The 24,622-nt window shown below is 39.2% G+C and overlaps 1 protein-coding gene across 6 annotated transcripts in view; it reads left to right on the top strand.

The window, feature by feature from the left end:
- The window catches only part of BLOC1S6 (biogenesis of lysosomal organelles complex 1 subunit 6), a 53,103-nt gene that overhangs the window by 23,681 nt on the left and 4,800 nt on the right, over positions 1-24,622 (top strand). For 5 of the 6 annotated variants that reach the window (XM_060294321.1, XM_060294320.1, XM_060294317.1 and 2 more), the window contains 2 exons: positions 19,082-19,223; positions 23,511-23,598. In XM_060294321.1, coding sequence (XP_060150304.1) covers positions 19,082-19,223; positions 23,511-23,598 — 230 coding nt within the window. Of the gene's footprint in view, positions 1-13,260; positions 13,455-19,081; positions 19,224-23,510; positions 23,599-24,622 lie in introns of those variants that run through there. The other variant, XM_030842815.2, reaches the window with a different exon arrangement.

Here is a 24,622-nt window from a genome sequence, read left to right as displayed (position 1 = left end):
GCATCCAGTGATTAGTTGATGCAGGGGTACAAAGGTTCAGCCCCTTGCCTCTATTTGAGACAACTCAAAGCGTCATTTGTAGCTCCAGAGCTCCCCAGAAGATCACCTGAAGCCTCTGATGCAACTCCTAAGCAGTTCAACTCATCTCCTTCCACCCCATCCTACTTCCTTCATTGTCTTACAGGTATTGTTCCTGAAAGTACCCTCCAGTAAGCCTCCTGCATGGAAATCTATGCTTCAGAATCTGTTTCTGAGGGAATTCCATCTAGGAAAGTTGGTGCCCATGCTGTCTTAGCAATGACAGCCCATTGGCTGGCTAGCAATGTGGATTCCATCAGTGGTAGTAGATGGAATGTTGATGGTGCATGGCATGCTGCATCTGTGCAGTTGTTAAAACTTTCACTGGTGGTGAGCTGGGATAGAACTCTAGTGGAAGGGATGTACTGCAAGGTATAATAACTTAGGTCTTTGAGATGTCTGGAAGAAGTAGTAAATATAAGGGCTACAGAATTAAATGGCTCTTGCTGTATGCTATTGAAACATTGGAGAAAAAATAGTGAAATATTGAGGGTGATTAACCTCCAATTCATGATGAAATGTGAAAGCCAAAAGCCCTCCTTGGCAGCATACAAGCAAACTCTCAAATCCTGCAGTCAGACATCAGCAAAAGTTTAAGATCAGGACGTGGACTTTTTTTTTTTTTTTGCGGTACGCGGGCCTCTCACTGTTGTGGCCTCTCCCGTTGCGGAGCACAGGCTCCGGACGCGCAGGCTCAGCAGCCATGGCTCACAGGCCCAGCCACTCCGCGGCATGTGGGATCCTCCTGGACCGGGGCACGAACCCACGTCCCCTGCATCAGCAGGCGGACTCTCAACCACTGCGCCACCAGGGAAGCCCAGGACTTTTTAATAGCAGCAAAACTCCATCGAAGAATGAATTCTGAGCCACGACAAATAATGGTCTTGAATGAGTAGGAGTGGAACCCTGAAACTTGAGATGGGGATATCTCACCTGGGTTGATGAAGTTAAAAATCTTTAATCCTCAGATTTCCCTGGACCCTCTGGGCCTGAACAAGTAGGCCTTTTCTTCCTTTTAAAGGCCAGTGATCCTCCTGTACTTGAAGATGGTGTAGAAGCCCTTCCCTTGTAAGATAATATGCACCCACTCCCCATAGTCAACCCCCATCTCCCATCCTGGCTACCTGACTGATTAGTAGGGTCAAGTAACAGTATAACCTAGCACTTCCCTTAGCTTCTAAGGGAGGAAATGGACCATATGCTAAAGGAGCTACCGGATGTAGCCAACATGTATTGGCAGGAGCTGAGTGAGTATATATGAGACTGGATTCTAAGGATGCTGGTTTAATGGGGGTGAGATAAGGTATAACATTGGATAAAGAAGAATTTATGAATATGGGAACATCCTTCTGTAACACAGGCTTTAACACCTTGGAAAATAGTGTCACCTTGCTGCAAGGATGGTTTTTGAGGAAGATTTGAAAAAGTGAAATAGAAAATTCACACTGCTTTGGAAGACAGTAAGAGATTAAAAGGCTCAGAGATATGTGCATTCTAGAGTAGATATGAGTCTGAAAAACCTTGCTGCTGCCTATGTTCTGAAAAAGAATCCAGATGATATTCCATTGGCTAAAGTGGTAAGGAATGTGCTGGTAAATGGGGCACAAGAATCACTGAGAAACTTAATGGTAACTATCTCAGTGTTAACTAGGTCAGGGCTTCCGTAGTGATAGCCATGGGGATGGTAGGATCCTAAAGTAACATAGGCCGAGTAGTAGCACCAAACCCATCAGAAGCAAAGTGGATGCAATTATAATGATAAGCAGAAAGGGTAGAGTGGCCCTTAGAGGAGTCTGACACAGAGAGCTATAGAGGTTAAGAGATCGTGTGTCTAGAGTCAAGATGAATGGACAGCCAATAAAGAGTTTTGGGTATTGCTCAATCTGTAAAAATAGAAAGAAATCAAGAATGGATGATCAGGAGGCAGAGGGCCGCCATGCAAATAGAAAGTCGTGATTCCGTGCCGAGTTTCTGTATGTGAGTCAGTTTTCAGATCCAAAGCCCAAAGGGTATAGTCTGCTTCATTAGCTGTATCCTTGCCAGAGAAGATTAATATGATCTCAGGTACAGACTGTTGATGTGATGAATTCATTTTTTTCTGTCCTAGTAAGGAGAATAAGAAGCAGTTTGCACACAGATGGACACAGCAATATACATTTATGTTCCTGTCCTAGGGCTATGTTAACCTTCCATCCTCTGACATAATATAGTACAAAGGGGCCTGGATCACCTGGAGATGCAAGATATCACATGGGAACAAACTAGTGGTTACACATGGGGAGAGGGAAGGGGAGAGGGACAAGATTGGGATAGGGGATTAAGAGGTACAACCTACTATGTATAAAATAAATAAGCTGGGACTTCCCTGGTGGTCCAGTGGTAAACAATCTGCCTTCTAATGCAGGGGACATGGGTTCGATCCCTGGTCAGGGAACTAAGATCCCACGTGCTGCAGGGCATCTAAGCCCGTGCGCCTCAACTTTAGAGCCCGCGTGCCGCAAACTACAGAGCCCACGCGCTCTGGAGCCCGCGTGCCACAACTAGAGAGAGAAAACCCGCACACCACAACTAGAGAGAAGCCCACATGCCACAACAAAGATCCCGCATGACGCAACTAAGACCCAACACAGCCAAAAATAAAATAAATAAATAAATGCTAAAAAAAGCTACAAGGATATATTGTACAGCACAGAGAATACAGCCAATATCTTATAATTTTTTAAACATCTTTATTGGAGTATAATTGCTTTACAATGGTGTGTTAGTTTCTACTTTACAACAAAATGAATCAGTTATATATATACATATGTTCCCATATCTCTTCCCTCTTGCGTCTCCCTCCCTCCTACCCTCCCTATCCCACCCCTCCAGGTGGTCACAAAGCACTGAGCTGACCTCCCTGTGCTATGCGGCTGCTTCCTACTAGCTATCTACCTTAGGTTTGGTAGTGTATATATGTCTATGCCTCTCTCTCGCTTTGTCACAGCTTACCCTTCCCCCTCCCCATAATAATTTTAAGTGGTGTATAATCTATAAAAAGTTTGAGTTACTATGTTGCACACCTGAAACTGATATAATATTTTAAATCAACTATACCTCAATTAATTACAAAACAGATTTTAGTTCATCACAGTGAAGAATCTCTTAACAATTATAAATCCTCAAAAGTAACAGGCCACTTAGTGAAGTAATGAGTTTTTCATCCCTAAAAGCTATTCAAAAGAGGTTGACAGTAATTAAGGATTTCTATATTGGAAATGAAAAACAGCAACAGAGTTATAGACACAGAGAACAAAAGGGTGGTTGCCAGAGGGGAGGGGGTGGGTGCAGGATAGAAATAGGTGAGGGGAACTAAGAGGTACAGACTTTTAGATCAAAATAAATGAGTCACGGTATGAGATGTATAGTGTGTGGAATATAGTCAATAACTATGTAATATCTTTGTATGATGACACATGGTAACTAGACTTATCATGATAATTTTGAAATGTATAGTAATATCAAATCACTATGTTGTGTAACAGGAACTAATACAGTATTGTTGGTCAATTATACTTCAAAAACAAAAAGCAAACTCATAGCAAAAGAGATCAGATTTGGGGTTACCAGAGGTGGGGGTGGGAGAAATTGGAGGAAGGGAGTCAAAAGGTACAGACTTCCAGTTATAAGATAAATAAGTACTAGGGATGTAAGTTACAATGTGATGAATATAATTAACTGCTGTATGTTATGTATGAAAGTTGTTAAGAGAGCAAATCCTAGGGGTTCTCGGAAGGAAAAAATTTTTTTTCTATTTATTTAATGTTGTATCTATGTGAGATGATGGTGTTCACTAAACTTATTGTGATAATCATTTCATGATGCACGTAAGTCAACTCATGCCGTACATCTTAAATTTATACAGTGTTGTATGTCAATTATATCTCAGTAAAACTGGAAGAAAAAAACCATTGTTTAAGAGAGCCTGTTGAGGGGGTGACATGGCAAGCACAGCCTCTATTTGTTGAGAGTGGCCCTCAGTCGACAGCCAACAAAAAAATAAGGACTTCAAGTCCTACACGTGCAAGGGACTGAATTATTGAAACAACCTAAATGATCACTTCCTCCTTGAGCCTCGAGATGAGGATGCAGCCAGCTGACACTTTGATTTCAGCCTTATGAGACCCTGAGGAGAGAACCTAGACAAAATGTGCCAGACCCCTAGCCCACAGAAGCTGTGAGATAATACATCTGTGCTGTTTAAATTACTGAGTTTGTGGTAATACGTTATGCAGCCGTAGCAAAGTAATACAGGCCTTGTAAATATTTCTCCCTCCCAGTGTTTCTCCTTTGTCAGTTGGCATGATATTAAGCTTTGTCAGTAGGAGGTGCTGGAGAGACATTGCAGGAGGAGGGTTTTTTCCTCTCTCTTCTTGATTCCCATGTGCTGCTCTCACTGGTGCTCCTGAAGTATATGCTGCTTCTACAGCTCCCGGCTCCTGCAGTGCACGCGGTTTCTGCACTATCTGCTACTGTGTGCCAGTAGCACACGGTACCTCCCTGTGGGTAGTTTCTTCTAGTGTCCCCTAGAATGGCTTTGCAGTTACGAGGTGGGGCATCTCCCTGTAGCTGGCCTCCCTCAGTATCTCAGCACGTTCTGCTGGTGTGGTGCCATAGCAAGCTTCTCCACCATCCAGTGAGCCATACCTATTCTGTCTCCAGCAAGATCCGGATCTTAGTCTTGGTGAGCCGGGCGCGGATCATACTTGCTCTCTCTGAGCCCCAGAGTTGTAACTGCTCCTTATATTTGCTAGTATTGTGTTCTTTAGATTTCTCTTCATTTCCCACTGGCCAGTCCTGCATTACTCCAGTGTCTATTATAGTGAATAGTTCTTTATATTAAACCTTCTCCATTCACATTACTTGGTGTTTCCTCTCCTGATTGGACCGTGACTGGCATACCCGACAAAGCTGGAATCCTGGTAGGACTCCCCAGTGGGGAGCTAGGACCAGACAGGAGAGCCAGTTGCTGCTTCAGTTGTCTCCTGAGGCAGAGAGGAAGGAGGGACAAAGACCCTGATTTCTTCTTTCCTCTCTCCTTCCAATCTCTCAGTATCCCAGCCTCCAGTCTCCATCAGTACCCGCCATTCGCCAAACCCATCTGGAAGCCAGCTGACACAGGGGCCAGAGAACATGGGCACCTGCAATACAGAGCAGAACAGGGAAAGGTGAGGAGTGGGTCTGAGGGCCACCAGGGCTGGAAAAGTCCTGCATAGTCACTGACATTAAGGAATTAGTTGTACTAGGTTAATGATGAAATATAGAGGGATTATATTTATCTCTAAGTAAATTAAATGAGTGTATTTTTCTCCTGGAAACACATAATAATAAAGACTTTTATGAAATCTTAAAAGGAAAAATGACATTTTGAAATCTTTAGTTGTTAATAAAAATTAATGCTTTTAAATGTGCTCTTTCATTAGTAAATTAAGTGAGCAGTTTAGAAAAATTACTTTGGATGAACATAAGTAAATAATTAATTGTAAAGACAGCACTTTCATAAAGTAATTCAAAAGATGTTGACAAGAAATTTACAGGAAGCCCAAAGACTAGAGCAATAATTTAAAAAATAAGTTGATCCACTGGAATTTTTAAATTGAAAAAGGAATTGGAGACTCTGAACTTTCTGTATTATTGACCTCATATTACAAGAAATTGAATTTTTATATATCATTTCACCATCTGGTCTGAAGGATCTTTGGAAATTATTCTTGTTTAGCAACAGAAATACTTTGAAGATCTTGAACATTTATAGTAACAAATAAGGATTATTTTGGAAAGCTAATGTATGTACTACTTTTAGCAATTTTGAATTAAGCAAGATTAATATATCCTAGCTAATTTAAATAAATCTATCCTAAAAAGAAAGCTGAGCACTGGAATAATTTATGCTGCCTATAGTCGCTGATAATCCCACTTTCTGCATCACATAGAAAGAGAATAAAGCAGTAATGGTTGGTGGCCACTTTGATATCTACACACTAAGATAATAAATGAATTTTGTGAAAACCCCAAAGTGGAAGAATCATTGTCTTTTGAACCAATATAAGCATATTAAAAGAGAATTTTAAGATGTAAAGTTCTTCAATGAATAAAATTTTCACCACTAGGTTTACTAATAGTCCAGAAGCAATGATGATATTTAAAATGATTACCACTCAATATTATGAATATTCCTTTACTCATGAATAACATCATGAGTCAGACATCATAATGCTAAAAAGAAGAAGAAAATAAGACACCTCGTTCCCCGCCACCCCCCCCCCCCCCGCCATAGAAGCAGACTATCAACAGTGGTATTGATGGTAAAGAAAGCCATGGGTGTTGGTAGTGATCTCTATACTTCAAGACTCAATCATCTCACTCTGCAAGTCTGGAACTTCAGTTGCCAGCTTAGCCAGTGGAGATTTACCCCTAAAAAGCTACCTTATTGTATAACATCGACTTGTACAAAAGAAGTGAGTTTGTAATAAAACGTAATTGCCGAACCCTCTGATACTCACTTAATTCATTTAGTCTCTCTTATCTCACCATGGAAGTCTACTTAAGAAGCTAAATAACAGTTGAAGGGTTCCTTCAGAAACCTAAAACCTATTTAAGAAACCAAATTAAGGTTGGTGAATATATGTAACTGATAAAGTTAATTTGTATATGGGGACCCACAAAATGGAAGCCACCGCAGTGGCCTGGCCCATGTCACATAACAAAACCTAAGTCAGCCTACACTTACAGAAACACCTGTCGAGGAATCCTAATGCTCGCGATCCTCCAACTCAGCCTTAGCTAGCTTACCTTACCCTAGAAAATAGGACCTGCTGGCCTTACAAGGAAGTCCCAACTTTCTAGCCAATCATGCCCTGTTTCCACATTGCCTCTTCTTTATTTTTTTTATTTGTAAATTTTTTTGTTTTGAAGTATAGTTGATTTACAACATTGTATTAGTTTCAGGTGTACAGCAAAGTGATTTGGTTTTTTATATATATATATATATATTCCTTTTTTTATTCTTTTCTATTATAGTTTATTACAAGAGATTAAATATAGTTCCCTGTACTATACAGTAAATCCTTGTTTATCTGTTTTATAGATGGTATTGTACATCTGTTAATCCCATACTCCCAGTTTATCCCTCCTCCCCCTTCCCCTTGGGTAACCATAAGTTTGTTTCCTATGTCTGTGAGTCTATTTCTGTTTTGTAAATAATTTCATTTGTACTGTTTTTTAGATTTCACATATAAGTGATATCGTATAATATTTGTCTTTCTCTGTCTGACTTGCTTCACTCAGTATGACAGTCTCTAGGTCCGTCCATGTTGCTGCAGATGGCATTATTTCATTCTTTTTTATGGTTGAGTAATATTCCATTGTATATATGTACCACATCTTCTTTATCCATTCCTCTGTAGATGGACACTTAGGTTGCCTCCATGTCTTGTCTAATGTAAGTAGGGCCACTATGAACATTGGGGTGCATGTATCTTTTTTTAAAAAAATTTTATTGGAGTATAGTTGATTTACAATGTTGTATTAGTTTCAGGTGTGCAGCAAAGTGAATCAATTATACATATACATATATCCACTCTTTTTTAGATTCTTTTCCCATATAGGCTATTACAGAGTATTGAGTAGATTTCCCTGTGCTATACAGTAGGTCCTTATTAGTTATCTATTTTATATATAGTAGTGTGTTTATGTCAATTGCAATTGCAAATTAAGCCCTCGTTGGTCACATCGTTTGCAAATATTTTCTCCCATTTTGTGGGTTGTCGTTTTGTTTATGGTTTCCTTTGCTGTGCAACATTGCCTCTTCTAATGTTCTATAAAACCCACTCTTGCTCTAAATCCCTCTGTACAAAAGGCTCTTACTCCCCCAATCCATGGATTGTTTTTCTTTAAATAAAAGACATCAAACTCATTACTGAATTGTTCTAGTTTTGTCACATTTGACATAAACGAGGCACTAATAACAGAAATAATACTGTTTCTTCTGGCATGTAATACGTACTCAGGGACCACTATTATTTGTAATAGTGCTTCACAGCTTACAGATCCTTTTCATATGTCTTACTGAGTGTTTAATTCTCACAAGAAATATGTCAAGTAATGGGTCTGGTATTATCTCCCTGTCTCTTTTACTTATGGGGAAAAAAACAGAGAGATTAAGTGACTTGACTAAAATCTCATAACTGATATAGTTGATATCTATTGCTTTGGCTGGGCCAAATTCCTTTCTCAGTTTGGTAACATGACTCTGATTTTCCTTTAAGGAACTACACCTGTGCCTTTCTGTAACTCCTAGCAGGACTGTCAATCAAGGGGCTTTGCCTCTTTCTGTTACATATGACCCACACTAGCCCATCAGATCTCTCTATATCCCCCTGGATGCAGAGACTGCTCCTTGGTATTTACCTGAAGGCATTGAAAACTTATGTATGCACAAAAACCTGCACCTGGATGTGTACGGCAGCTTTAGTCATAATTGCCAAAACTTGGAAGCAGCAATGATGTCCTTCAGTAGTGAAAAAATAAATAAACTGTGGTACATCCAGACAATGGATTATTACTCTATGCCAAAAACAAAATGAGCCAGCCATCCACGAAAAGACAGGGAGGAACCTTAAATGCATATTGCTAAGTGAAAGCAATCTGAAAAGGCTACATACTATATGATTCCAAATACATGACATTCTGGAAAAGGCAAACCTATAGAGTAAAAAGATCAGTGATTGCCTGGGATTAGAGCAGAGGGAGAGATGAATGGGCAGTGCACAGAGGATTTTTAGGGCAGTGAGGCTACTCTGCATGATACTATGGTGGTGGATACATGTCATTATACTCGTCCAGTTTCATAGAATATACAACATGAAGAGTGAACCCCAATGTAAACTATCAATTTTGGGGGATAATGATGTATTAATGTAGGTTTATCAGTTGTAACAAATGTAGCACTCTGGTGGGGGACGACCTGATAATGCATGACAGTACAAGGTGTCTTTGTACCTTCCTCTTAATTTTGCTGTGAACCTAAAACTGCTCTTAAAAAAAGTCTCTCTCTCTATATGTATATGTGTAGCTGATTCACTTTGTTATAAATCAGAAACTAACACACCTAAAAAAAAAAGTCTATTTTAAAATGTCAAAAGCTGTTGCTTTTGACCACTGCGTATATTTTACAAACTTTTTGGTGGCAAGGGTAGGAGAATGTGTTGGTGAAATAATCCATGGAAGGATATGTTTTTTAGATAATGCAAGAAAGGAATGATGGTAATGTAGTAGAGTTGCATAGGGTGGAAGAATTTTAGTACTTTGCTAATGTGAAAGAATATTTCTCATGTAAATGTAAGAAAAGTGGTTAAAACTGCTGAGACACCTTTTCGGGTTGGTTAACCACAGACAAATGGTAAACTGTTTTCTTTTAATACCCCAACTTCTTTCGTTTTCTACCTTCAGTTCCCTTCTTTCCTTTTTATTTTTTTGCAAGCACATCACCCTATATGAATGTTTTCAAATTTTCAACACTTTAATCCACTAGAAGGATAAGGTCATGGGCGGCTGTAACATCTTTCTCCTGTATATTTTCCCCTTTTCCATCCCTTTTCTCTGCAGCCCCTGGTCCCTGCATCTTTCTTGCTCAAATCTTTTTCTCTCCCTACCCCCATTCTTTCTTTTATTTTTGGAAAAGGATGGAGAGAGATGAGGGGAAGGGACAAGCAAATCCTGTGAGAGAATTAGGTCAAACTGGGATAGATTTTTTTATCAAATCTTAGCACATTCTAAATATAGGACACCTGATCAACAGAAGGAATAGAAAATATTCATGTATTAACATGTTTATTTCTTTACTTGAATCTGCTACCTACCGACTCCCCTTTTGTTAGCAAAAATAATGTAGGAAAATTTAAGGAAAACAGAAAAAACTGAAAAATGGATAAAAGGGTTTGTGTACTTATTGCATAAGATTTGCTCTCCCTCTTTTGGATTTTAAGTTTCTTGAAATCCAATGGACTTAGTTTCCTTTTGCTATGAATATATACAGCATTTAGCTCTTTCTGACTATCATTTCTTTGGACTAACTTCTCCAGAGCTATATGACTACATTTTGTGTTATCTTTTGTCATTGTAAGTTCTTTTGCTCTAAAAGATTATACAACAATTTTCTCCATTAGGTTCTTTTACTAACCATTTAATCTATGTTATTCTTGTCTTCCCCAAAAGACAGCACCTCGAGGTCTTTGAGTCTGAAGTATACTTTTGCTACTTATGGTGTCTTTGTTTTTCCTGTTGGAAGCCTTTACTAGTTTTTGTCTGCATATTACATTGACCTGTCCTTCAAGGTACAGCTAATTTCCTCTATTAGGTTTTTAAAATTTCTCTAGTCACTTCCCAATCATGCACTACACAACTGCACACCTGTGGCTGGTTGAATAATGCCCCCTGCAAAGGTGTCCACTTTCAATTCCCCAGAATCTGTGAATGTTACCTTACATGGCAAAAGGAACTTTGCTGATGTGGTTAAATTAAGGACTATGAGATGGGGCGATTATCCTGGGTTATGCTGGTGAGCTCAGTGTAATCACAAGGGTCCTATGAGAAAGAGGCCAGGATAGGAGAGGAGATGATGCAACAATGGTAGTAGAGGGAGAAAAGGCAATGTGATGTGAGGCCGTGAGCCAAGTAATGCGGCTGCTCTCTAGAAGCTAAACAAGGCAAGGCAGAGGATTCTTACTCAGAGCCTCCAGAAGTAACCAACCCTGGCGACACCTTGATTTTAGCCCACAGAGACTGATTTTGGACATTTGACCTCCAGAACTGTAAGGTAAGAAATTTGTGTAGTGTTAAGCAAGTCTTTGGTCATGTGTTACAGCAGCAATAGGAAACCAATATGACATCATTACGTATTTATATTCTTCTAGGTCTGTTCCACATAATTTAGTACTTTACTGTCAAACTCTCTAATTCTACTATGTATAATTGGTAGAATATAAATTTCTGGTGGACAGGAACAAGCATTTTTACCCTTGTTTTTTTTTTAAACACCCTACGGTGCCTAGTCCCGTCTTAGGTACTCAGCTATTTGAAGTGGGTTATAACTTTGGTGCATAAAAGAGAATGGCGACTACCAATGGGGAAATGAAAGGCATTTCAAAAGAAATATATAACTCAACAAACTGTGTTTACTTCCTTGGCATCAAATTCCAACCTTTTGATTTTGAGCTTTGTGTCACATGCAGTGCTAGGTGCACAGTATTTGATTAATGGAGGCTGGAATACAGAGTGCCCTCAACAAGCACTTGATGCACTGAGCTGAAATCTGTGGGGGTAAAGAAGGAAAAGGAGAAAGAGAAAAGCAATGTGGGTCTGGCAGAAAGTCCTCCTTGTCTATTTGGCCGATTCATTTTTGTCACATTAAGTAAAGTTAAAATGCTTTACAAGAACATTCATTCTTTTAAGTGTTCTTTTTTGCTTAACATTTTAATGTTCAATTAATTTCATCCATTAAATTTAAATAACCAGTATTTAAAAGTCCAAGTAATATGCTTAATACTGTGCTAAGAGATAAAGAGGTTACAGACCACCTGTAGAACAAGGGTCTATTCCAGAAGGTCTTAGTATCTAGTTAGGAGATAATACTAACAATCAGCTAAGGTTACCAGGCATTTATCAGGTGCCATCTTGTGTGATTCAGACTTTGGAGATTATAGATATTTGGAATTTGGGGCTCGAAAATCAATACCTCATTCAGCAAATACTCATTGAGAACCTATTATGGTTTTCTGTGAATAAGAATTTCTGTTTGGAGTTTGCAGTTTGATAGAGGAAGAGAAGTAACGAATACAAGAATGGATTAAGTGCTAAATAGCAGGAGGATGCTTTGTAGTTGGGAAAAGGTTATTACTTTCTGAGAGTTGAAAGGGGAGGCAGGACTGTGAATGATTTCAAAGTAAAGGTATTATTTAGGCCGAGCCTTGAAAGATGAGTAGGACTTTGAAAAGAATAAAATATTCCAGGCATGAAAGGGCATAGTTCTCAAAGGATGTTTGAAGGGTAGTACATTATTTTCCTATTTAAGTAGTAACAAATAACCACAGACTTAAAGCAATACAAATTTGTATGTTATCTTCGAGTTCAGTAGGTCAGAAGTGCAATACAGCTCTCACTGGGATAAAATTGAGGTGTTGGCAGGGCTGAGTTCCATTCTAGAGGCTCTAGTGGTGAATCCATTTCCTTGTGTTTTCTAGCTTCTAGAGGTCACTGGTAACCCTCTTCCTCTATTTTCGAAGCCAGCAATGTTGCATTGCTCTAGTCATTCTTCATAGTCACATCTCCCTCCTGACTCTTCTTGTGCCGCCCTTTCCCAGTTTGAAGGCTCTTGTGATTATGTTAGTCCCACTCAGTAACTCCGGGTAATCTATTTTACAGTCATGGGCCTAGCAACCTTAATTACACTTTTGCAGTGAAACAGCCTATTCACAGGTTCTGGGGGTGAAGTCTGTGGACATCTTTGGTGGGGGCATTATTCTGCTTACCACAGGTAGTGAGGAGCAGCTAACCTTGAGAGGAAAGAAGGCCAAAAGAGGAAGGGGTACAAGTGCACTGATAAGGGCAATGGGGAGCAGGTGCAAGTTTTTGAGGTTAGAGATAAATTCTCATTTTTTTTGAAAACAGCTTTGCCTGCAACATAGAAAAAATCGTTTGGACAGGCAATTTTGGGGTGCAACATTAGGAGGCCACTATTACAGTCTAAGAGGGTCTAAGGTAAGGAGGGCATACAATCAACAAGAGGAGAGACGAATCCTGGCAGACCCCCAATTAGCAAAGCTGAAGAGACCTAAACACTTAATTTTTTATGGGTCCAAATCTCAGGGAAAGCACGCAGTCCTTCTTCCTAAGGTGTTTCCTTAACAAGGACACAAAACTGAAAAGCTGCGCCTTCCCGTCACCGCCCCTTCCATCCCCCCACCACCATCGGAGGCAGGGATGTGAGCCCCGCCCAGCTGACTCTACTGACACCGACCGACCAGACTAGGACGTCCGCCCGGAACCCCCGAAGCGCGGTGGGTGGGTGGGTGGATGGAGGAGGCAAAAAGCGGGAGGGCGGACCCTCGGTCACGTGCCCCGAGCTGTTTTTCCGCTTCCGTCACTTCCGGGTGCGACCGTCGCTTCTGTCCCGGTGGGCTCTGTACGCGTTCGGTGCTTCCTTACTGTACCTGACAGTCTGTACTACTGCCCCTTCCCTGTTCCCGGCGGGAGGGACATGAGTGTCCCTGGGCCGCCTTCCCTGGACGGGGTCCTGGCAGGGCCACCCGACGGCCTGGAGTCCGGGGGCCCGACGCCGGGTACGTGCTGTGGGGCGGGGCGGGCGGGACCCGAGTGGGTGGGTCTCCGGGCCGCCCCGCGGGAGTAAGATGCTTTCGGCAGCTGCCGACCCGAGGCTCTGTGCCCAGCGCTGAACTAGGGAACCTTGCCGGCTCTCCTGGCCAGAGGAGGAGGCAGGAAACGAGATCTGGGGGGAAGCGGGGTTTGGGGTGCTGTTGGTGGGGGTTGATGGTGAAGGCATTCTGAGTTTGTGTATTGACTCTAGCACACTGTTGGCTATTTGTTACACGTTAGTGGTTGAGGATGAATTTACCAGAAGGATGATTGGTTTGTAATTCAGAGAATTGATGTATCCAGTAATATTGCACACTCACTCATGAAATGATTATCTTGCGTTTTGACCTTACTGCGTCCTTCTTCCAGCAGTCTTTCTCAGCCCGAGTTCGAGGAGAGATTTAAACCCTAATGGCCTAGGGCATCTATTGAATGTAATGAATGACTTCTGCATCCATAATGATACTATCTTTGTACTATCCTAGGGAGAATTGAGAAGGTAGTCACTCAAAGCAGTTTCTGTGTTCTGCGGTTCAGATGAGGAACCCTAGGTGAGAAAGGCTTCAGGACTTTGGATGTACCTTTACTTGTACTTCCTGTTCCAGAAATATAGGGGTTACCCCAAAATAGCGCTCTCAGCCCTTTCTTGGTGGTGCTTTTCCTCAGTGACCTCCCTCTCTTCACACCTTCCTAAGTTGCTTCTGTAAATATCACTTCCTTGTATGTAAGTGCAGGTTGGGTCTCTCTCTGCTTCCTCCTCCATCTGCTTGCTCGGTACTCTGACATGGTTATTTTGCACTAATCTCACACACAGCATGTACATAAATAAAAGTAGATGTCTGATCCTATTAATGGTGCCAAGTCACTATCACTTGAAACTTTGACATTACTCTTGTCTCTTTCCTCCCACTTGCCTCCTACCTCTGTTTAGTCCAGGGGATTCTACTGTACAATTTCCATCTCCTCTTTGCATTTTCACCTTTACAACAACAGTTGTAAGGCTAGTCCACCTCCAGTCTCTTATTCATTCCATCTATCCCACTGTCACGTCACTGCCCCAGCATAAAGCTCCCATCATGCCATTTCCTTGCTTGGAAACCTTAAATGGTTCCTTACTAAATTAAGGGCCAAACACATTATCTTCGCATTCAAGGGTCCTCATAGGCTGGCCACATGGTCTTAGAGCTCACTATTGCATATGTCTCATGCTCCAGACACCCCAAACTAACCTCTCTTTCCAGAGCCATCCTATATTCCCACCTTTCCTCATGCTGCTTCCTTTACCCATATTGCATCCCTTCCTCTCCTGCCTTAGAATTCTTACCCATTTGGAAATAGTAGCCCTCATAGGTTGCTGATGGAAGTGTAAATTGGTGACATCTCTTAGGAAAGCAGTTTTGCAATGTCTATTTTTTAATAAATTTATTTTATTTACTTTTGGCTGCGTTGGGTCTTCGTTGCTGCGCGCGGGTTTCTTCATTGCAGTGGCTTCTCTTGTTGCAGAGCACGGGCTCTAGGCATGCGGGCTAGTTGTGGCACGTGGGCTCAGTAGTTGTGGCTCACGGGCTCTAGAGTGCAGGCTCAGTAGCTGTGGCGCACGGGCTTAGTTGCTCCATGGCATGTGGGATCCTCCCGGACCAGGGATGGAACCCGTGTCCCCTGCATTGGCAGTCAGATTCTTAACCACTTTGCCACCAGGGAAGTCCCTGCAGTGTCTATTAAAAAATGCATAAACACCTTGTTCCATTAATCTATTTATAAGAATTTATTCTATAGAAACAGTGATATGAATATGCAAAGACAAGCAAGGAAGCTCACTGCAACATTGTTTGAAAAAGCAAAAAGTGGAATAGGTGTCTTATTTTCTTTGTCTTAGTCTACTCGGGCTGCTATAATAAAAGAACATAGGCTGGTGGCTTAAACAACAGACATTTATTCCTTGAAGTTCTGGAGGCTGTGAAGCCCAAGGTCTAGGTGTGGGCAAAATATGTTCCTGGTTAGGACCCTCTTCTGATCTTGCAGATGGCTGCCTTCCACTGTGTCCTCACATGGTGGAAGGAGAGAGTTCTGGTCTCTCTTCCTCTTCTTTTAAGGTCAATAATCCCATCATGGGGACCCTACACTCAGACTCATCTAAACTTAATTATTTCCCAAAGACTCCCACCTCCAGATACCATTACATTGGAGGTTAGGGCTTCAACATGTGAATTTTGGGGGAAGGACACACTTTAGTTCATAACGATAGGGAACTGGTTAAACAAAATGTGGTAGAATTCTGTTAAAAAGAATGGAGTAGATTCATACATGTTGACCATATCTGAGATATATATTTATGAGAAAACTTGTAGAACAGTATAAACAAGATTTCATTTGTGATAAAAACAGGGTTTAACCTTGTGTATGCAAAGACAATTTCTTGAAGGCTATGTAAGAAACTCCAGAGTGACTCTCTGTGGAGTAAGGTAGTGAGGAGTATTTTTACTTTTCAGGTGATACCCCCTTCTTTTGTATTTTAAGTTTTTACAATGAGTAACAGTTAAAAAGAAAAAAGAAAGGAATGAATATTCTATCCATTCAAGCTTCAGCTCAAATGCCCACCACACCTCCTTTAGGAATTATTCCCTGATATCCCTGATGAAAGTGATTTCTCTAATCTATGGCACTTCTCACATTCTCTGATTCCCCTGTATTGAGCTTTTTCAGGGATGGGGACTTGCCTAATTTATTGTTGTAACCTCAAAAACTAGTACATAAAATGTATGTGCAGCAAATGTTTCTTGTCTCCCACAATAAAGTACCTTGAACTTAGTGAATAAATGTGCGTAAAAACATGAGAAACTTCAACTCTTCCAATAATTTAACCAGAAGACTGGGGCAGGGTAAGGGGGTTGGTGTGAGTTAAAATGTATATATAGTTTAAGGAAGGCGTATTGGTTGTTATTCCTTAAAGTTGAAATATCCTTATTTGGTTGTTTCTGTTTGTCTGTAATACTTATGTTTTCTATGTATATGTATATACATATGTATATACATGTATATATATGTATACATATCTATGTATATATATATTTAAATATATATATTTTAAGTATATATATATATTTAAATTTATTTATTTTTAAAATTTATTTTTGTCTGTGTCACGTCTTCGTTGCTGTGTGTGGGCTTTCTCTAGTTGCGGTGAGCAGGGGCTACTGTTTGTTGCACGGCGTGGGCTTCTCATTGCGGTAGCTTTTCTTTGTTGCGGAGCGTGGGCCCTAGGCGTGTGGGCTCAGTAGTTGTGGCTTGCGGGCTCCAGAGCACAGGTTCAGTAGTTGTGGTGCCTGGGCTTAGTTGCTCCGCAGCATGTGGGATCTTCTCAGACCAGGGCTCGAACCCGTGTCCCCTACATTGGTGGATTCTTAACCACTGCGCCGCCAGGGAAGCCCTTCTATATTTTTTATTTTTTTATTTTTATTTTTTTTTTATTTTTATTTTTTTGCGGTATGCGGGCCTCTCACTGCTGTGGCCTCTCCTGTTGCAGAGCCCAGGCTCCGGACGCGCAGGCTCAGCGGCCATGGCTCACGGGTCCAGCCGCTCCGCGGCATGTGGGATCTTCCTGGACTGGGGCACGAACCCGGCAGGTGGACTCTCAACCACTGCGCCACCAAGGAAGCCCCCTTCTATATTTTTTAAAGAGAGTTGCTGCTGTTTGCACTGTTATTGTAATCAAGCCTTTAGCAATGACATTAATCATAATAATATAATATATATAACATTAATGATATATTTTATTCACTTCCCATCTGATGAAACATCAATGGCAATATCTGTAAATGCTTCACTTTTCCCACTATATTTTTATTTCACTTGTGGAGTGCTTCAGTTTCTAGTTAGCTCTTACTTGTTTGAATATTGCCTTGCAATCTAGAGAATTCCAAAGTTTGTTCATATGTTTCTCAGGATCCAAATAAAAACCATGCTAATTTATTTTGATCTCTAAAAGCTAATTTTGAATATGACAGCATGTTGTTTTCCTCAATCTTGCCAAAATTTAAATCTGTGGTAAAAACTATACTTGGAAATGAGCTATAAGCAATGTATTGTGATGAACGTATTTTGTATAATGATCTAATTTGATGTTATGGATTATTACCAGATTATGATTAAAGAGGTGTTTCAGAGTTTAATATTAGTTTAAAAATGCTTTTGGAGTACCATTTTAGTAATGTGGCCATTTCACTTTTTTTGTTTTTAATTCTAAACCAGTGATTCTAAAATCTTACAAATCATTCATTGAACCCTGTTTAGAAATTGTTTTGTACTTTTCTCGGTAGGAGTAGTGATAGATGGGTATTCATGTTAGACATTTTTGAATGCCTGGTACAATGCTTACACTGTTATTATTCAAAGGAAAGGTAGGAATAAAATAGTTCCTGGCATCAAATCTAAATTTACACAGAAGACAATTATTATACACTATTTTCTATGGTAAATTAAGGTTCTGAATTTCAAGAGAGGAGAAATTCTTAGAAAATTTCTTTCCTGCTAACAAATGACAAAACAACCCTCCCTTTACATGTAACTATCAAGCTCTATGCAAAATAAATGTTGACTCATTACTTCCATAGAATTGAAAAAAAATATTTTTAGGTATTGCATTTATTTAAAAAAATTTTAAGTTTTTTTTTTAATGTGGACCATTTTTTTAAAGTCTGTATTGAATTTATTACAATATTGCTTCTGTTTTACCTTTTGGTTTTTTTGGCCGGGAGGCATGTGGGATCTTAGCTCCTTGACCGGGGATCAAACCTGCACCTCCTGCACTGGAAGGTGAAGTCTTAACCACTGGACTGCCAGGGAAGTCCCTGCATTTAAAAAATATATAATCTCTAGGGGCTTCCCTGGTGCTGCAGTGGTTACAAGTCTGCCTGACAATGCAGGGGACACGGGTTTGAGCCCTGGTCCGGGAAGATCCCACATGCTGCGGAGCAACTAGGCCCCTGCGCCACAGCTACTGAGCCTGCACTCTGGAGCCTACGAGCCACAATGACTGAAGCCCGTGAGCCTGGATCCCGTGCTCTGCAGCGGGAGAGGCCACCGTAGTGAGAGGCCTGTGCAACACAATGAAGAGTAGCCCCCATTTACCGCAACTAAATAAAGCCCACGCACAGCAACAAAGACTTAACATACCGCAAAATAAATAAATTAATTTAAAAAAAATTCTGCAAGCTTTTGGAAAGAAGAATTTCTTGCTTCCATTCAGTAACTGTTCCTTCCTTTTAAGCCTCAGACTCCTTTAATAATTCATCGAAAACTCTAAATCTCCTTCCCTGAAAAATACATACACATATGGAATTTTGCGTGTGTTAACGTTCTTTTCAGCTAGACTTTACCTTGTACTAGTAGCTTTAAAATATTTTTTGAGTGCTCATAACTTGATTTTTAGAGGATGCTCAGGAAGTAAAAGTTAAAAAAAAAAAAAAGGATACCTATAGTATCCTGTGTGTGTGCTCTGAACTCCACTGCCAGCCTCCTTTCCTTCCTCCCTGCTACTTTCTTACCCCATGTCAGTTTAAAAGCTTCCTAAATTTGATTTTTTGCTTGGGGACAGGTTTAAGTGACACTTCTCCAGATGAAGGGTTAATAGAGGACTTGACCATAGAAGACAAAGCTGTGGAGCAACTGGCAGAAGGCTTGCTTTCTCACTACTTGCCAGATCTGCAGAGATCAAAACAAGCTCTCCAGGAACTCACGTGAGCTGAAAAAAAAAAACATAGATGCACTCATTTTTTCTCTGGCATAGTCATAATTTACTGTATAAGTAAAGTATATACTGTATTAGGGATAATATTTTGTAACATTTAATACAATGGAGTATTTCTGTGTCTTTTGTGTTAGCAAATGGGAGTGGAGTAATCTAAATTACATAGTATACATGTAATTTAGATTACACAGTAATCTAAATGTAAAAGGTGAAGTGAATGCTCCTAGAGTGTTTGGTCTCTTCTGAGAAGTACCCCTAAATCTTATCTAGACTCTTTGATTAGTTTTGATGTCTCTCCACTATTTTAGGAAAGAATCGCCTCTTGGGGATGTTGCAAATGGGTATACACCTGTTTCTGAGTAGAGCTGCAAAATTGCCTCTGTAAGAGTCACAGTTGTTTTCAATTGCTGGTTCACATGAGTTGCCAGAAATCCCTAATTATCTTTTTTGGAGATGACCCATTTCATTCTTAGTTTATAACTCTACTAGCTAAATAAAGGATTGGAGAATAAGAGAGGAACAGGATAAGGAAGAATGGAATCCATAAAGTGTAATCAATATGCAAAAATATACACTCGGATTTTATCAGCTGTCACCCAGAAACAGCAGCCTGAGCTTCTTCTTCCTCTTGGGTCAGGACCTCTCTGGATTGCCCAAGCTGGCCTATTATTTCTTTTTTGTGGTGGTCACCTTTAAACTGGCTATGAACCACTGCTGCTCTAAGACTTACTCTTTGAAAACTGTTCTCAGAGGCCTTTATTAGGGCAAAAGGAGAGGAATAATCAACAACTATGTCCGTTTTTTAAATATTAGTAACTAATGTTATAATCCTTGGGTTTGAAGATGATAAATGAATATAAAAGTGGTACTGTGTTCTACTACATGTAGTACCCTACTGTAGTTACGGAAGCTGGTAACATTCTTAGTTTTCTGCTAGTTCCAAGTAAGATTATTTTTATTCCCCAGTGTGTGGTATATCTTGTATTTTAACACCAGCCAATCCTTGTGGCAGAAAAGTCAAAGATTTTGTGGGTGAGTTTGGATGATATATGATAGACTGAAGGAAGGTAAGAAACTCTGCAAACAAAACATATCTGGTAACACTTTATTTAGAGGAAGTTAGGAATCAAGGTTTAATTGGAAAGTTTAATTGATGAGGACATTGGCTAAAATTTAGTGTTTCAATAACCCCATTTATCTTCCTAGGCGTCTAGACAGTGATGATGATGATGATAGTAAAATCAGCTACTGTTTATAACAGTTGAATATGATGAATAAGCAGTTACTAAACTTCTTGAGTGTTAAGGAAAGATAAGCAAACTTCAGAGAAAGAACAAAGAGAAATATATGGGTCTAGTAAAGAGCTTTCTACACTGTCTCATTGATCAGTGTATCTGTTCTTTCACCAATATCCTGCTGTCTTGATTTCTGTAGTTTCTGTAAGTCTTGAAATTTGGTAATGTACGTCTTCCAACTTTGTTCTTCTTCAGTGTGTCTTAGTTATTATAGGTCTTTGCCTTTCCATGTGAATTTTAGAGTCAGTTTGTTGATATCTACAAAATAACTTTCTGGGATTTAAATTGAGATTGTATTGAACCTATAGATCAAGTTGGAAAGAATTGATATCTTAGCACTATTGAGTTTTTTATTCCATGTACTCGGAATATCTCTTCATTACTTAGATATCTCTCATTTCTTTCATTAGAGTTTAATAGTTTTTGCATATAGATCCTATACATATTTTGTTAGGTTTATACCAGATTATTTCATCTGACGGGTTATTGTAAATGGTATTTTTTAAAATTCTGATTGTTCATTGCTGGTATATAGGAAAGCAACTGACTTTTGTATATTAACCTTGTATCCTGAAACTTTGTTATATTCACATATTCGTTCCTGGGTTTTTGTTGTTGATTCTTTGGGATTTTCCACATAGGCAATCATGTTATCTGTGAACAAAGACAATTTTATTTCTTCCTTTCTAATCTGTATACCTTTTATTTCCTTTTTTTGTCTTATTGCATTAGCTAGGACTTCCAGTAAAATGTTGAATAGGAGTAGTAAGAGTGGACATCCTTTCCTTGCTCCAGATCTTTAGGAGGAAAGCATCTAGTTTCTTACCACAAGTGCAATATTAGCTGTATGGGTTTTTTTAAAGATATTCTTTATCAAGTTGGGGAAGTTCCTCTCTCCTCCTAGTTTGATTAGAGTGTTTTTAATCATGAATGGTGTTGGACTTCGTCAAATGCTTTTTCTTCATCCGCTGATAAGACCATATGATTTTTCTTCTTTAACCAGTTGATGTGGGTTACATTGATTGATTTTCAAACGTTGAACCAGCTTTGCATACTTGGAGTAAATCCCACTTGGTTGTGGTGTATAATTCTTTTTATACATTGTTGGATTTGATTTGTTGATATTGAGGAGTTTTGCATCTATGTTCTTGAAAGATAATGATCTATAGTTTTCCTTCTTGTAATGTCTTTTTTTAAAAAAAATAATAAATTTATTTATTTATTTTTGGCTGCGTTGGGTCTTCGTTGATGCTCACGGGCTTTCTCTCCTTGCAGTGAGCAGGGGCTGCTCTTTGTTGTGGTGTGTGGGCTTCTCCTTGTGGTGGCTTTTCTTTGTTGTGGAGCATGGGTTCTAGGTGCGCAGGCTTCAGTAGTTGTGGCTCGTGGGCTCTAGAGCGCAGGCTCAGTAGTTGTGGCGCATGGGCCCAGTTGCTCCATGGCATGTGGGATCTTCCCGGACAAGAGCTCAAACCCGTGTCCCATGCATTGGCAGGTGGATTCTTAACCACTGTGCCACCAGGGAAGTCCCTCTTATAATGTCTTTATCTGGTTTTGATTTTAGGATAATGCTGGCCTCATAGAATGAATTAGGAAGTACTCCCTTTACTTCTGTTTTCTGAAAGAGATTGTGGAGAATTGGTATAATTTCTTCCTTAAATGTTTGATAGAAATCGTCATGAAGCCATCTGTTCCTGGTACTTTGATTTCTGGAAGGTTACTACTTATAGATATAGGCCTACTTAGATTATCTGTTTCTCCTTGTGTGAGTTTTGGTAGTTTGTGTCTTTCAAGGAGTTAGTCATTTCCATCTAAGTTATCAAATTGGTGAGCATAGAGCTACCTGTAGTATTCCTTTATTATCCTTTTAATGTCCATGGGATAAGTAGTGATGACCCCTCTTCCATAAATTATGTTAGTAGTTTGTATCTCCTCTCTCTTTTTCTTTGTTAGTCTAGCTAGAAGTTTATCAGTTTTATCAATATTTTGGAAGAACCAACTTTTGGTTTTGTTTATTTTTTATTGTTTTCCAGTTGTAACAGTTTGTTTTTGCTGTCCTGCTTGTCTTGGATCATTGGCTTGCTGGGTTCTCCTCTCATCCATTCTGGTTTCACCTTCTGTGGTCTCCAGTCAGAGCTGAAGGGACACTTATGACCTGTAGGATATGCCATACTCAGTGCTAGATGGTGGGGATGTTTTAACTGCCCTTCAGTCTCTTCATTGCTATTTCTTTTTTTCATTGTTGTTCTCTGTTTAGCATACTTCTGCAAGCACATCATGTCATATTTTTCTTTGTCTGTAGTATTCTTTAAAATATTTAATTAAGTGACCCCCCCCCCCCCGCAGTGTCACTTATTCCTGTGATCCTAGCATTGGTTGATCTGGAGAAGAATATCAGAGAAGTTGGCTTCTCTTCCTCAATAGCAAGTTTTGAATCAGATTTTATTGAGGAGTCTTAGAAATTACTTGGTCTGACCTTCTTACTTTGTAAATGAAATTTAGGTCCAGAGAAACTAAATTTCCAAGATCACACCAACTGATTATTATCCCTTGATACTGCATTTGTTTGCAACTCTAATCTAAAAAGTCACTGCTCCTCTTCCTTTATGATGATGTTACAATTTTAATATATATAAAACATCAAGTTTCTTGGGCAAGATAGTATAAAAAAAACTTTTTGGGGGATAATACAGAGAGTTGTTAGGAATAAGTAATAAAATAATTTTAAATGGTTTGATGTTATTCAAATCTGAAATTGAGGCAAGAATAAAAGACGTATTTAATTATCAGAATATTGGAATATTATTTTGGCTTTGGAATATTATTTTGAAAAAGATTATGATAAACTAAATAAGCCTTGGAGAGTCAATAAATTTCCAACTTAATTTCTACTTTTAACATTAACCAAGATGAATGTGGTTGCTTTTAATGAACCATCACTTAAAGTATGTAAAGTTTATTTTGGCTGTGTGCTTTTGTTTCAGACAGAACCAAGTTGTATTATTAGACACACTGGAACAAGAGATTTCAAAATTTAAAGAATGTCATTCTATGTTGGATATTAATGCTTTGGTAAGTATGATTTAGTTGACATAGCTTAATGACATCTTATTTTAGAAATAGCTAGGTTTATCCTCCCAACTTTGTACTTATGTATGTTTGAAATACTTACGTATGTTTTCCTCTAATTTTTAAAGTTTAGAATTTGTTGTTTAACAGGAAACCTTGATTTACTTTATTAGACCTTCTATTGTCTTGAATTATTAGCTTTCAAATGTTGAACTTGTGATAGGAAATTGAACTTATATATGAAAGTCTGGAATAGATCTGCTCATAATTAAAGACTAATAAAAGAGAAGTAAAAGTAAGGAACTTTGGAGGTACTATTTTTCCCCTTAAGGAAAGCACATCTTTCTTTATCAAGTACATGGTTTTTAAAATTAGTATTTATTTAATTGTATGACATTTTCATAATGTCATAACAAATTAACACTGAAATAGACTGTTTGAGGGTCCTTTACATCCCCTTTATATCTTTCAATTTAAGTGACAGTAGTTGAATTTCATCAGAAACTTTATAGCTTTTTGATGAGAGGAACTAATACTCTTTATTTTAGGAAATGGAGAATTAACAGAAGTAAGGAACTTGTGGCTACCTTTCTCTTTACCCGGAACATTAGAAATAGCTTAGTTTGCATGATTTTGTGGACTTTCATATATACGTCAAAGAATGGACTTTTCATTGGAAAAATGTGGCTTATTAATGTTTTCCTTTTATAACAATCAGAAACCAAGTCCACCTTCTGTAGTATTAGGCAGAGGCCTGTGGTAGTAAATACAAAGTCTTCTACTCAGTAGTTCTTGATTTGTGAAGGAGGTGGTCTTTGTCTTCTCCATTGAGTTCATGTTGCAGCAGAGCTACATATTTGTTGAATGAATGAACCAAGCATATGTAATACTGACGCTTCCATCTGAAAGGGCAGAAACTAAGTCGCAGAAACTAAGTCTTGCTCTTTTTCCTTCTCTCAGCTCATGAGTGGTGTTTTTTTTTATTGTTGTTTTTTGTTTTTTTAATTTTATTTTTGGCTGTGTTGGG

The sequence above is a fragment of the Globicephala melas genome, chromosome 2 (assembly GCF_963455315.2).
Source record: "Globicephala melas chromosome 2, mGloMel1.2, whole genome shotgun sequence".
NCBI lineage: Eukaryota > Metazoa > Chordata > Mammalia > Artiodactyla > Delphinidae > Globicephala > Globicephala melas.
Note: the sequence above shows the minus strand (reverse complement) of the source record. Positions and strands in the feature narration are given on the sequence as shown.